The sequence below is a fragment of the Centroberyx gerrardi genome, chromosome 12, assembly GCF_048128805.1.
Source record: "Centroberyx gerrardi isolate f3 chromosome 12, fCenGer3.hap1.cur.20231027, whole genome shotgun sequence".
Taxonomy (NCBI): Eukaryota; Metazoa; Chordata; class Actinopteri; order Beryciformes; family Berycidae; genus Centroberyx; species Centroberyx gerrardi.
This window is the reverse complement of record NC_136008.1, coordinates 10,525,643-10,540,571: the sequence shown is the minus strand read 5'-3', so window position 1 is coordinate 10,540,571 and position 14,929 is coordinate 10,525,643. Positions and strand designations below refer to the sequence as shown.

Sequence of the window (14,929 nt, the reverse complement as noted above, 5' to 3'; positions counted from 1 at the left end):
TACTTCAGCTTCTGTATATATTGAGGTGGATTAATGTCTGTGTCTTGGCGTGTATCACCTACAAAAACACAGATACGCTTATGTGTGTGCATGTGTGTGTGTGTGTGTGTGTGTGTGTGTGTGTGTGTGTGTGTGTTCTATCCTCTGGACAGCTGCTGTGCTGCAATGTCCGCCAGTGGGCGGAGCCTGTAGCGTGTACAGAAGCTCTCTGAGGAGAAACACTCAACAGCTGCTCCTCCGCTCCTCCAGGCCCTTCTGTCTCTTTCCTCCTCTTTTAACACCAACTTTCTTCTCTGACTCTCTCTCTCTCTCTCTCTCTCTCTCTCTGACTCTCTCTCTCTCTCTCTCTCCCCCGCTCTCTCTTTCTCACTTGCTCTTCTTGGTCTGCAGACCGTGGGCCCCAGGTGGGTTTTTTTCGCCTTTGGCAGTACTTTAAATCTAACTCCTCATGTTGTGTGCATGAGTATTGTTTAACAGTGTTTGCCTCTCACCATGTGCCAGTGAAGAAGTCCTTGTTGTGTTTTTACACAAGCTTTTACAGAAGTTAGCCCTGATAACGGCCTTCCATGTTGTATTGATCTCCAAAGGAAGGACAGTCTGGTTCTGTAAGGCTTCAGGAAAAAGTGCATCCATTTTTCCACATTAAGATGTTCGTCTGACAGGACTTGAAGAGTTCTATTATGAAATGGACTTTGGATATAAAATACTTACCTAATACAAATGATCCAAAAGTGCTATTGTTCTGTCTCTGAATGGCTTAAGTCAGTAGTTCTCAACGTGGGGTCCGGGGACCGCCAGGGGTCCCTGAGGGGGTTCCACAGGGTCCCCAGCAAATTGATGAATCGTTAAACTTCACCATTATTTCATCATAGTTAGATCATAGTTTCACTGTTATCTCTCTACCTGCATTACAGATAGTCATGGAATTCTGGACGAAATCATATCTAACAATAAAAATATTCTCAGATTTGCGTCCGAGAGACAAAATCTCATCAAATGGGGGTCCGTGGCTCTAATGTGGACTAAATTAGTGGTCCTTGATATGAAAAAGGTTGAGAATCACTGGCTTAAGTGACTGACTATCCGATAAAAAGGTTAATTCGTTTTAACTTTATGCTATTAATTATTTTGTAAACGCAGGTGTCACTTTTTTAATGAAAGCTGCCACTTATTTGATGGTTCATGTTCAACTAAATGGTAAACAAACAAGAATTCATTGATATGTTTGTGCACGTCCAGGAGTTATTTTGTGATGAAGTGTTTTCAAGTGTTGTGTAATTTACCTTTTTGTTGTACCCATTTTCTCTCAGCCTGGCAACTGCTACTTCAGTTAATGATTTCTTACATTTCCCAGAATGACTTTTGACAAACTCGAGAACGGGCTTGAACTTGCTGCATCCAGCTGTGAGTTAGACGTTTAGTTGGAGCGAGAATTATTTGTGTTTAAGTGTTTAAGGGTGCATTTTGGATATGAAATGGTGGACTGACAGTATTCTGTACTTGTATCGTTCTGGTTCAGAATAGTCCAGAGTTAGTGCTTTTCATGCTTCTAACTGAATCTGGTAGCTCACCTCAGCCTGTCATGGGACTATAGAGTGACCTTTGACCCTTGTGAGTTGATTTACTTATCACCTCATTCCATTAACTGAGACGGATCGGGGAGGAGCGGAGCAGCTCTCACTCTCCCATTAAACTGCCCTATAAATTTCTCCCAATGCTATGTATTCCTCAGGCTTTACATTCTTTAACTAATACACTGCGGCGGAGTCCTGTCTCTCTCTGCTGTACTTGCCTCTCATTCTCACTGTAGTGTGCCTGTACATAATACACATACACACACTTACATACACACGCAAAACACAAAGTAACTAATTAAAATGAAAACACACCCAGCTGTGCCATAATAACCAAACATCCCACAGGTGGTCTGGCTCTCCTCGGTGACACACACTCAACACACTGAGGCTCAGACGGTTGGAGAGCGGCTGCCACTCGGCTTAATAGCGCGCTCACAGATACAATCAATGAAACAAATCTACCGTGCTGAGATAGATATCAAAAATGCAGCAAATTAATGCAGGCTCACACACGTGGACACGTAGACACACACACACGCACACACACACGTTGAGTAAGCCTGCGGCACACACACACACACACACAGGCTCTACCTCCCTGTTTGGTCCCTTCTCTTACACACTCATAATCGCACCCAGAACACAGTAAACACATTCAGGCCACACAGGATATTAAACCTTAGGAGCGAGGGAGATAAACACATTAATCGCAGACACACTCTTTCACTCTTTATCTCTGCCCACCTCTCTGCTGTACACCTCCACTCCCTCCCTCCCTCCCTCCCTCCCTCCCTCCCTCCTTCCTTCCTTCTCCTCCTCCCTCCATCTCCCTCTCTTTATTTATTGCAATCGGATGATTATTCTGTTTAGAGCCGAGGGCCAATGCAGATTTATGACATCTTAACAAGGCACTTTTTGTTTCGCTTTTTATTTTTTTCCCCCGGCCGCCAATCTCCTCTCCCTTTCATTTCCTCTCGTCCTGACAGGAAGCCCGCCCACCACACTGTCTCCCCCATCAATTTGCATCACTCTCTCTCTCTCTCTCTCTTCCTTAAAGCTACTTTCAATCTGTGTCCAATTCACTCTGTCCTGCCTCTTTCCTTTTTCTCCTCTGTCGTTTTTTAAAAGTCTATCAATTATCCTCTCCTTCACTCTTTTCCTCCCTTGACGCAACCGCTCCTCTATTAATCTCTACGTCCACGGTGATCTTTTTCTCGCTTCAGTGCTCTTGGGGGTCGTGCATGCATATCGTGTGTGTGTGTGAGTGTGTGTGTGTGTGTGTGTGTGTGTGTGCTGATTAGGCAGGGTGATGGAGCACATATTGTCAGCGAGACTGTCACTAGAGCCTTGTTCAACCCAGCTCCATCTCAACAGTGCTGCATAAAGAGCGTGTGTCTCTGTCTGTGTGTATGTCTGTGAGTGTGTGTGTGTGTGTGTGTGTGTGTACCGAGCTGGCCCCTAGCCAGCAGCTACTGAGTGGCCATCAGGGCCGGGTTGGGCCGGGGACAGACAGCGGCTGTCATTCCTCAATAGGTTGACACTAAATGGCTAAATCAGATTAAAGCTACTGTAACTAAACCCAACGGAGGCAGCAGAAATAATACTCACAGTGGGCGAGAGGGGAGAGGAAGGGAAGGACACTGGGAGGATTGACAATAATCCCCTCATGGCTAGCAATACTGAAAGGATGAAAAGAGTAAGTGTAAAACAAGGGGTGAGAGGGTCACACACACAGACACACACAAAAACACACAGATTTGCAAACACATGGGACACATACTCTAAATACTCTCTCTCACACACACATTCAGAGTCTGGTTTTACTGCCTATACTTATGATATTGCACTGACTTACTGTATATTCATCACCTTAAGGCAAATCACTGAAATCATATCTCTAGCCTTATCTTTAAAATAAGCATTTTTTCCAGCAAAAACATCTCAACATTTGGGATTTGGTCACTGCTGCTATATTTTCGAGCATTATTGGACAATGGTGGTAAAACTGATATGGATTTTTGAAGGCAGATACCATCATTTTTGGATCGAAGCTGCCAAGAGCCGATATTTTGGGCCGATATTCAGTATTTTTAAATTTGATCATTTCAATAAATATTCAGTATGTCCCCCAGAATTGTGTTTTTGTGGAAAAGCTTCTGAAACAGCATTTAGATGATCATGGGATGTACCAATTAAATTGTTTTAGGTGGGTTAGCAGCTCCAGAGTGAGGCAGGTGTCATTGCAGGTTTTCAGACTGACACACCTGAAGCTGTTGAGTAAAATCACATCCTCACCTTCATCATATAAGAGGGGACGACATCAACAGTCCGATACCGGTCTCACCTCGCCAAGCATGCACTCTTATTTACATTTTATAAATATATTCTATCCCCTCCTGCATCCCTACTCCCCGACTCCTCTCTTCCTCCTTCGCCTCTTTACGTTTTTATATTCCGGGCACAGATCCATTTCTCCAGGTCACATCGATGGGAGACTTTTAATTTCCTAATGGGGAGCTGGCGGAGCAGGGGGGCGTGTCGGGACAACGGCGCTGATAGGCCCGTAACCAGAGGGCCTGTGTAAGATGTATGGTTATGGGCCAAATCATCAGGGAGTAGTGCAAGGTTGGAGCATGCTGTTATGTAAGCTTAACGCTAGAGGTAAAGGAGGTCTTCTACTTGGTAAATGAAATCAATAGCCTCTTTTAGATTTTCAGAAGAATTTTGCCAGTGTTTTGATCTCAAGTTTCACCTGTCATGATTTAGGGATGGGGTGGAATATTAAAATTACCCATGATAATCATGGCTGCTATTGATTAAAGTCATCTTTAATTGATTCAGGCAGAGCTGCAATGCACACTTTGCTGATGATTGATGGCTTTACTTTAATTTCTAAATATGAAAGCTCGCAGATAAAATACTGTATCATATAGTCTCGAAATATCTCATCCTTTGAGCAGTTATCGATGCAAAACATGAGCTTGCTCGTTTTTTCGGTTCTGTCACAACAAATCATGGGATCAATCAATGCGGGGGGACATTTACATAATGCTGATTGAATCAAAGGGATTAAACTATGGCGCAAGCTGGGATTCAATTTAGATGTCATTTTCTAGGAATCGTGTTTGTCTCTTCAGGCCCTTGGTGAGACAAAACCAGGCAGAGATGAATCACATCAGAAGAAATTTGATTTCTGATAGGCCTTCGCTTTTTGCTGTGATGTGTGAAGCTTTCAGAGATGATGTTCAATGGCGAGTAACATTTGGGGCTTCCTTATCACACCGCCAGACACACTTCTTTGCTTCCATCCTTCACTTCCACTTACTCTTCATGCATTTTAATGAGTGTGCACTGTGGATTTTATAACACATTTAGTCCCATCCATCTTTTTAGAGACATTCTGTCCTTTCATGATGGTGAAAGCAGGTGTTACGAGGAGAATGCTAGACGACGGTAATTATGATGATGATGATAACAATGATGACACTGATATGATTAAGCTCTTCCTCAAAGGATTAACAAAACAGCGTTACCTCAAATCACCCGACACAGAGCCGTGAATAAAAACACAGAGAATGACGGGGTGTGGTTGGTTTTTCTTGAGTTTTGTCATTATAAATTCTACACAGCCGAAACAAAAAAAATAAAAAGATACATCAACACGCCACGGAGCTCACAACAGCGTACCACAAAATATACAGTATACAGAGAGAGAGAAGTAAAGCACTCAGAATATCTCATAAAACAAGAATCCTAAATAAAAAAAAACATTTCTCTCTTCTCTTAGTGGAAAAAGCAAGGAAAAATGACACAACTCAGTAGTTCCAAAAGTAAGAATCCCCCTTTAAAAAAAAAAAAAGAAACAACAATTTTTTATACCACAATATTTTTTTTTTTTATAAAACAAATAAAATCAAAAAAAGATGCTCCAAGTTCAAAGTTCACTTATCTATCGTCGCCCTCCATCACAGGCTTGCTAACAGTCAGTAAGTTTATGGCAAAGATCAGTAGACATACATTGAAAAACAGAACGAGCCTTGTGGGAAGAGATAGTGGTTTGAGGCGACCTTTTTTTTTTTTTTTTTTTCAAATCAAGGCCATTGGTTCCAGTGTACAACAAAGTTAAAGGGCACGTCGTCAACCCGCTATCGCACCTCTCTGGCCTGCCGACAGTGTCATAAAAAATACTTGTGAGGGAGAAACAGAGATGTCATCATTGCGTACCTAAACACTGAAACACTCCATGACACTCTAGAACTCTTCAATGCATTTTGGTTAAAAAAAAAGGTACGTTACACACTCCGGCACCGACCCCAGTGCCTCCCATACCTTCCCCCCCCCCCCCCCCCCCCTCCTGCCTCTATCAAACTTGTATCTTAACAGGTGAATCTGTGACTACTGTGCCAAAACCCTGAAAGTCCCATTTCGGTGCCATGGGAAACGACAGCGCAGATGGCCGTGGTTTGAGATTGTCAACAGGCGAAAGAAATGTTCCCCCATTTCACCAGATTACTCCAATTTTCCAGCGAGGGCTGACGGTAATTGGGCTTTCTGAGCGGAACCGCTGCGCGCTGTGTTTGTGAGAATGGTTTCATCCTGGAGAAAAAGACTGAGGGCTGTGAAAGACTCGGTAAGGAATGGTAGTGATAATGGGTTCAGGCCAGCAGCACAGTAATCGCAGACGCATTCAGCTCCACATTACGCGCAGCACACCTCGAGCTTGATAGACAGGGCATACAGTATTCGAATTTACAGAGAAAACAAGAGAGCAAAAGGAAAACAAATGAACAATTGATGTGATAACACATAATATACAAGTACGTTGGAAATTGAGAAAAACAAATTTGTACAACCCAATAGCTTTTCTTGTTTTGTGGCTTTTCAGCTAGATTTAAAAAGGCAAGGAATTAGAGAGAGGATTGGCATTACTGAATGTACGGGCTGCTGCTGCTAAGGAAAGAGCTAATTAGGAATATGGAAGAAATACAAACATTCACAGATGGCAAAAACACAATTAAACAAACAGCACCAAAGCAAACACAGAGCTTCTTTCAGCTGAAATGTTACAGCCGTGTGTGTGCCAAACTATTTGTTAAGGGATTAAATATTGTGTGCAACCAATCAATCATCACTTGCTATTGGGGTGAATGAAATAGCATGACAGCTTGTGATCATTTTCCCCCCCAAATATACCCATGGGAGCAGAGGATTGGGTAAGTGCAGACTCCAAGACAGAATAGCCACTTCAGTGTTGCACTTCCATGTAGAGAATTAAGAAACATGGAGATTCATTCACACACGTGCAGTGCAACATGGCATGGACACACACTCTCCAGAAAGGCACAGTGGCTTAATGGCATTTTGTGTTTCATTTGGGGTAGATAAGAAGAATACTGCCACTGTGTTTGGACAGTGTGTCGGCCACGCTTTACTGTATGGCTCTACTCTGCAATGGAGTCAATAAAAGATGTGATTGGTGAATAAGAAGTTACAATCATATGATGTCATATCCAGTGATGTAATAGGTCATGTGTTATGATTTTGCGTGTGTGCCCGATTTGAAACCTGGAGTAGTGTACATGGGTGGAGTTACGTCTTTTAGGGCTAAGCTGCAGCTCATAAAGGGAGAGACTCCACCCAACAGGTCTACTCCAGGTTACAAAACAAGCATGCCCAATGCCATACATACTGTTCCTCCCACGCTCCCCAAATCAAACCCCTTTCCATGATCATACCCCACCCCACCCCCCCGTCCCCGTCCCACCCTTCTGTATACGCCCATACAAAGCACTCCACCGTTAGTTGCCTCCCTCAGTCTTGATTCATCCCTCTATCGTAAAAATAAAAACTAGCCCTGCTGCCGTCATGACTGTTGTCCTCCTCCTTCCCTTCATCCCTCTGTCGTTCACTTTCGTTGTGTCGGTTCATCACTGCCAGAGAGAAAGAGAGGAAAACACAAAACAGAAGAATATAAGTATCACCGACGTGTCATCAATTTTGTAATGGTGGCTGCCTACACTGCTAATAACTACCGGATTTATGACTTTCCCGTATTTTCTTTCAAACAACAAATGAAGAGTTTAATTCCAGAATGAAATCACATCCACCATTCAGACAATGTGACACCTCCCCTTGCAAAGTGACTGAAAACAACAACAATAGATAACTTAAGTGTTGAGCTGACAGAATGATATCACTGAAGACTGTAACGTTCAGTAGAGATACTGAATGAAGAACATGAGATGAATGTTTTTATTTCCAAAATGGATCAATTGCATTTTGGAAATGTACTCAGAAATAGATACTGGATAATAAATATTCCTACTAGATTTCATTCACAGTCTGTATTTATCATCGTATCCTGAGTAAGAGTGCTGATATCCTGCAGATACACTTTTGCATTCATATAAAAGTATCATGAAATATGACATTAGCATGAATATTAACAATATTCACGTATGTAATATAACACTGAATTAAATTGTCAATGTGGTTTGGTTGCTGCTTATGTGAGTATTCCTCCTCTGAGATGCTACACACAGGTCCAGGTATTCACAGGTGGATGGGCATCAGGGGTAACAACCTATTTATTGGGGTGCATGAAAAATACAATTTTGCACCCCTCAACCCATACAATGTTTAAACATTTCTTGACAGATTTTTTTCAAGGACTTATTGAGTTTCAGTAACATGATCTTACACTTAACCTACAGTAGCCAAACCATTTGTTTTTGTTTCATATTTTGCATATAGAATATTTAGATCTAAGAGTATCATATTTCACAATATTATGTCATTGTCATGTGTTCTGCATCTGGCATTAAATACACATATGCTACATTATGTGTGTGTGTGTGTGTGTGTAATTGGCATAGTAAGAAATGTTCCCAAGCCCATTGTCAAATATGGGAAAACAAAGTCAAGGTTTCTCTTTAGAATTAAGTAAAATTTGTCTATGGCTTTGCTGCGTCTGTTTAAACGAATGCTAATAGCGTACATTTCTTTAATGCTGTCTCCCGAAGCGTCACTTGATGTGATGACATACGGAGAGACAGACTCCTCCAGCTCCTCGTCATACTATCCATTTCAATAACAAAGCAAAATGTCTCTGCAATCTTCCTGCGTCTCTGAAATCTGTCACAAAGTTTACTGTGAGTATTTCCACTAATCACATGGAACAAGGCTCGCTTAAACTGGATTTCACAGCTTTGCTCATCAAAGTCGTTACTGCTTTAAATTTCATCATGAAATGTTTGCAATGGCATTTTGGGACAAACTCTGTACTAGTGTCAAACTCTGCAGCTATCACACCATCATCACAGAGACAGCTTTTTTCAAACGCGCTCTCTCTGTAGAAAAACTATTTTCAGAGACTCAATCACTATGATAGATGTGTCTAGAGATATTTCTGCTGACGGTATTGCTATGTTCATGCGTGTCAAAACTGATTTCCAGTGTGATCTTTTCGTCTCTATAGCATTTTGGAGTTGACAGTCAATGGTTTTTCCAATCCAGACTCTCTCCAGGCAAGGTAAACGTCTATAAGACCATTCTTCACTTTTGTGGTGTTGCAGTAAACCTTATTTGTTTTATTTGAGTACATTAACCAGCCAAGTTGAACTCATTTTCCATTGGATAATAAACAAGAACAATATCTTATATAATCTTTTTTTCTATTGTAGGATATGGGCCCTTCACAGGCCCAAATCACACATCATCTGACGAAATGAGTCTATTATTTCAGTGGGAGAAGTCCAGTCTGATGGCTCTTATCCACTGCTCTGTCCTTAGTGTCTGAAGTATCCTCAGCTTGCCCCGACTCCTCACTAGTCTCTGTGATCTGTCCCTGTGCCATAACGCAAAACAGGATAGCCAGTCTGGCAGCTTTCAAATTCCATAAAGATCCTATGTAATATATTATATTTCTGATCGGCTTACTTGTAGCTGTAATTGGTGTTATGCTAGATTGGTTTCAGGTAAAATTCAAAATGTGATTTTTTTTTGGGGGGTCTGTGCTTTGGTATCCCTACAATTTTGCGCACACAAGCTTCACATACAGGGATGCAGAAGAGGGTGAACCTTCCTAAACTCAGTTCATCCTTGTTTTTATTTGCAGGATAGAGTTTACCCATCTATTGAGACTGATGTAAGTCTTTCCCACATACAGTATCTTCATAGTACACATTATAGTAAGTAGTATGAAACTGATGTAAGTCATATGAAGATTGGGTCTTTTAACAAAAGTTGGAGATCATAGTTTACCTACTTTACCTGCATTAACCCCCCACCCCAGTTTGCACCACTGTCGGCCATGACAGTGTGGTCATGTTGACGTAACTCTACAGCCTCTGTGTTATGATCCTCCATTAGAGGCTAGTCTAGCATGACAGTTTAATGTAGACCTAGCTGTCCATGGAAAATCCCCCACCTGGTCAGCGGCCCATACCAACCAAAACTCATGATCCTTGACACCTTAATCCTGCCCTACTGACACCTGTCCGTCTGTCTGTCTGTCTGTCTGTCTGTCTGTCTGTCTGTCTGTCTGTCTATCTGTCTGTCTGTCTGTCTGTCTGTCTGTCTGTCTGTCTGTCTGTTCATTGGCCTGACCTGTTCTGTTGCTGGTCTCTTGTTGAGGAGGCCGGCCTCTTCGTTGGTCTTCTCTGTCTTCATCTCCACCACAATGTCGTTGTTCACCTCTCCAGTGGCCCTGCAGAGAGAGCGAGAGAGAAAAACAGAGAGAAAGTTGATAATGACACAAGAGGAAGTCGCTGTACCTGGAAGAATTGTGCGGTGAAGTTGAGCTTTTGCTGTGGATGCACCCTGATGAAGCCCTAGATGGCTGAAACATGTTGGCGGCTATTTTGAGTTCTATGCTCTGTTCTTGACTTAAAGGAAAATACCGGTGTCATTTGGAGTTACATCCTATTTACATCGATGTCTGGTTTACATTTCCCCCGATCACTTTGCATTGCATGCAGTATGTAATTTGATTTTTTAACATTTACTAGTTTTAGTAAATTTAAAAATACAGACTTTATTGTGTCAAACCTAACTTGAAATTAACCGCTGCCCTGGTTAACAAAAAAGGCTAAAATAAAAAGACTGGCTAAAATAAAAAGACATGGATGTGACAACAAGGCAACATGTTTTTGGGGGATTATTTCCTTCAATTTCTTCATAACGTGATGTGCACTCAACTCAAAAACCCTGACAGAAACTTCAGAAACTTTGACAAAACCAAATAAAGGCTTCATGTTTACTTTGATTGATTTGTCTAGCTCGGACAATTTTCATAATGATTCAGTATTCTAAGATGATTATTGACAACAGCGAAATGGCTTCGATCCTTTCCTTCCCCATCCCTCCCTCCCTCCCTCCCCCCCTCCCTCCCTCCCCCCCTCCCTCCCTCCTTCCCTCTACTCACACTTCCTTCTTGTCTTTCTTGCTGCAGGGCAGCTTGCCCTTCTTGTTGAGGCAGTAGAGGAGGGCCACCAGCAGCAGGAGCAGCAGAACACACACCACCACGGCTATCACCACCCCGCTGGAGCCGCCCTGCTGCTTGTCGGCTACACCGCCGCAACGGAGGGACACATGGAGGGAGGGACGGATGGTGGGGTGGAGGGATGGTGGGATGATGGAGGGAGACATGGAGGAAGGACGGAGGGAGGTGGAGGGGGAGGGATGATGGATGATCGGAGGAGAAGTGAGGGATTGGTGGCAGTGGAGGAAGGAGTGGTGAGTTGTTGATTTGGAAGGGGGGAAAGGGAGGGTGAGAGGCATCCATGGGAGGTGGGGGAGGAGGTGTTTGATTCGAGGGGGAGAGGAGGTGGAGGGGAAGGGGAATCATTTCGAATGGGGAGGTAGAGATTCGGTGGCGGGACAGGAGGGGAGGGTGAGAATGGGAGGTGAGGCGGGAATCAAGGGAGAGGGTGCGCGAGGGAGTGGGGAGGGAGGGAGGGGGTGGGGATGGGTGGGGTCCGGAGGGAGACAACGGATGGAAAGGAGAAGGAGCAGGGGTAGGGAGTGGGATGTGGAGTTAGTTTAACTTTTGATCGCAATGGCTGAAATGTGATGGGACCCAAGAACGGGGCCTATACATACAAATAATCCCACACAGCTGACCAGAGCCAGGAAAAACACCAGACACCCACCCACCTACACTTGAATTACTATACTTGTGTGGACTTTACACTTACCAGCATTCACTCCCTAACTGTAACTGTCACTGATACAAGCCTGATGTTAACCTTAAACTTACCATAATTCTACCTAGGGTTCGAATGATATGAGTTTTTGAGGGTTGATACCGATATTTTTAGATTCAAGACGATGATTTGTGCAAATTTTGTTTAATATCTTTAAATCTGACCTTTTGCCAGTGTTTGGATATCTGATATACCGTAAATCCTCTAATATTGGCCCGGGCCTTTATTTACCTCAACTGCAGAGGGTACCAGGCCTTTATTGGAAGCAGGCTTATATTAGAGACAGGCCTTTATTTCTAATTCCCTCTGTTTGATAAGTATATTTGCTCATATTTCAGTACGAAGCCTGCTTGTTTTCTGATCTGCTTCTGTTGGGATACGTTAGGTAGACGTTTTTTTGTTACTACAATGCATTACGATAATTATGGTAATTGACGACGGCATGCTCGCCGGCCGAGCCATCTTGTGGCACTTGTACGTTACTACAAACTACAGTTACAGACAGGCACCAGGAGTTTACCGGTATCCACCGTTGTTTGCATGTAAGCTGAAGCTAACTGAAGCTAACTGAACCTGGACACCGATGTGTTCCCGGTGATCTCACCGACCAGGAGCGCGGTGGAGAGGCAGCGGCGGGGAGAGGAGACGGACATGGTCCATATACTAGGTTTTGACCTAGTCTTGTTTCCTTTGTTTTTTCCCCCGGCCTGTATTTGAGGCCGGCCTTTATTTGTTCGTGTCGACCACGGCCCCGGCCATTATCGGAGACCCGGCTTTTAATTGACTACAGGCCACTATTAGAGGATTTACGGTATATGATATCTGATATTTAATAAAAGGCCAATACCATAATTTTAACCCTTAAATTGTTATGGATAAGAGCATCAACTAAATTCCTACAATGTAAAATGTAAAGGTCCAAATAGGCCAAACCTTCTTCACTTTCACCAAAAGTCTTTCTAGATATCAAATCAGTCCTCACAATTATAGTAATACAAGTAGACACACACTGGCTCTCATAAACACATATACACTAACACGTGTGCACTTGCAAAAACACACATCCACACACACAGAGACTTACAGTGTTAAACGAACACTATATACATGTCAACAGGGTTAGCAATACAGACCTGACTTAAGCACAGGGTTCCCAGAGAGCAGCACTTTGAAAGAAAGAGAGTTCCTCAGTCCCATGGCAAAGCAAAGCAACAACGCATACCACAACACACATGAACTACACCAACCCACTACACACACCACGAGGAGCACACACACATATATGCTAAGGTTACATAAGCCTACGCACAGAGCCCAGGCAATTGAAAAACGACGAGAGGGAACGGCGAGAGACAAAAATGCAGTCGGAAGGAAGAGGTGACGAAAAAGGAGACACTGAGCAAAGAAACGAAGAGAGGAGAAGAAGGATAGAATAGAATAGAATCCTTTATTGTCCCCGAGGGGCCAGAAAAAAGTCTAGTAGTAGCATCCACAAAATATAGGACAGACATCATACAAAGGTGACAAACAAGAGAAGAAGAAGAGTAACAATATACAATATCCACAGTGTTCGGTAGCAAGAGGGTAAATATACAAGATTACAGTACAGTGGAGGTGGGGTTTTTTTTTTGGGGGGGGGGGGAGTGTGTGTGTGTGTGTTTTGGGGGGCCGGGGGGAAGGGGAGGGGGGAGGAGGGGGTTGGGTGGGGGGGGTCCTAAATTACAGGGTCTGTACAACAAAGAGTCCTGAGAGAAGGAGGGAGGAGAGGAGGAGGAGGAGGGAGAAGGCTCTACCTCTGTCAGCGGCGTTGGTGTCAATTGCTGCAAAAGAGGAGGAAAAAGAAGAAGACAGGGTTTAGGCTGCAGTTTGTGGTACTGAGCAAAGAAACAAAGAAAGAGAAGGAACGAAAGCAAGAAAGTGCTTGTTCTACGCTTGTTCTGGGTGCGTGAACTTGTGTGAGTGTGAGGAGAAAATCAAGAGAGGAAGGCAGAAATAATTGTTGACTGAAACACTGGAAAAACTTCTAGCGGCGTCATACTGAACATCAAAGGATGAAAGGAGGGAGTGGAGGGAGGGAGATAAAGTAGCGGCATCATCGTCGTCGTCATCTCCTGACACCCACCTCTTTTGGTTGCTATGGCGAAGTTCTTGGTATCTGTTCCGTGCTCGTTGGACACCTCGCAGGTCACCCCGTCCTTCATGACCTCGGCCGTGGCCTCCAGGGTCAAGCTGCTCACCATCTTGTTACCTTCCACTGATACAGACTGAGAGGAGGGAGGGAGGGAAGGAGGGATGGAGGGAGGTAAGGAGGGAGGAGGGAAGGAGGGAGGGGAGAGGGAGGTAGGAGGGATGGAGGGCGGTAGGGAGGGATGGAGGAGGTAAGGAGGGAGGTGGGAAGGAAGGATGGAGGGAGGTAGGGAGGAGAGGGAGGAGGGAAGGAGGCAGGTTGGGATGGAGGGAGGTAGGGAGGGATGGAAGGAGATAGGGAGGAAGGAGGGATAGAGGGAGGGAGGGAGGGAGGTAGGGAGGAGGAGGGATGGAGGGAGGGAGGGAGGAAGGAAGGAGGGAGGGGTGAGGGAGGTAGGAGGGATGGAGGGAGGTTGGGAGGGATGGAGGAGGTGAGGGGGGATGGAGGAGGTAAGGAGGGAGGATGGATGGAGGGAGGTAAGGAGGGAGGAGGGAAGGAGGGAGGGGAGAGGGAGGTAGGAGGGATGGAGGGAGGTAGGGAGGGATGGAGGAGGTGAGGGAGGGATGGAGGAGGTAAGGAGGGAGGTGGGAAGGAAGGATGGAGGGAGGTAGGGAGGAGAGAGGGAGGAGGGAAGGAGGCAGGTTGGGATGGAGGGGGGTAGGGAGGGATGGAAGGAGATAGGGAGGAAGGAGGGATAGAGGGAGGAGGGAGGGAGGTAGGGAGGAGGAGGGATGGAGGGAGGTAGGGATGGAGGAGGGGAGGAGGGAGGAGGGAAGGAGGGAGGGGCGAGGGAGGTAGGAGGGATGGAGGGAGATAGGGAGGGATGGAGGAGGGAAGGAGGCAGGTAGGGATAGAGGGAGGTAAGGAGGGAGGAGGGATAGAGGGAGGTAGGGTGGAGGGAGAGAGGTAGGGAGGAGGAGGGATGGAGAGAGGGAGGGAGGGATGTGGACAAGGGGAAG

The 14,929-nt window shown here is 44.6% G+C and overlaps 1 protein-coding gene across 2 annotated transcripts in view; it reads right to left on the bottom strand.

Moving 5' to 3' along the window:
• Positions 1 to 7,346: 7,346 nt before the first annotated feature.
• bcam (basal cell adhesion molecule (Lutheran blood group)) overlaps positions 7,347 to 14,929 on the bottom strand; it is a 52,455-nt gene continuing 44,872 nt past the window's right edge. The window contains exons 12-16 of one of the 2 annotated variants that reach the window (XM_071908500.2): positions 13,905 to 14,046; positions 13,576 to 13,602; positions 11,002 to 11,143; positions 10,185 to 10,284; positions 7,347 to 7,507 (exon numbers count right to left, since the gene is read on the bottom strand). In XM_071908500.2, the coding sequence (XP_071764601.1) occupies positions 7,505 to 7,507; positions 10,185 to 10,284; positions 11,002 to 11,143; positions 13,576 to 13,602; positions 13,905 to 14,046 (414 nt within the window). In that variant the 3' untranslated portion in view covers positions 7,347 to 7,504. The remainder of the gene's footprint in view (positions 7,508 to 10,184; positions 10,285 to 11,001; positions 11,144 to 13,575; positions 13,603 to 13,904; positions 14,047 to 14,929) is intronic. The other variant, XM_071908501.2, reaches the window with a different exon arrangement.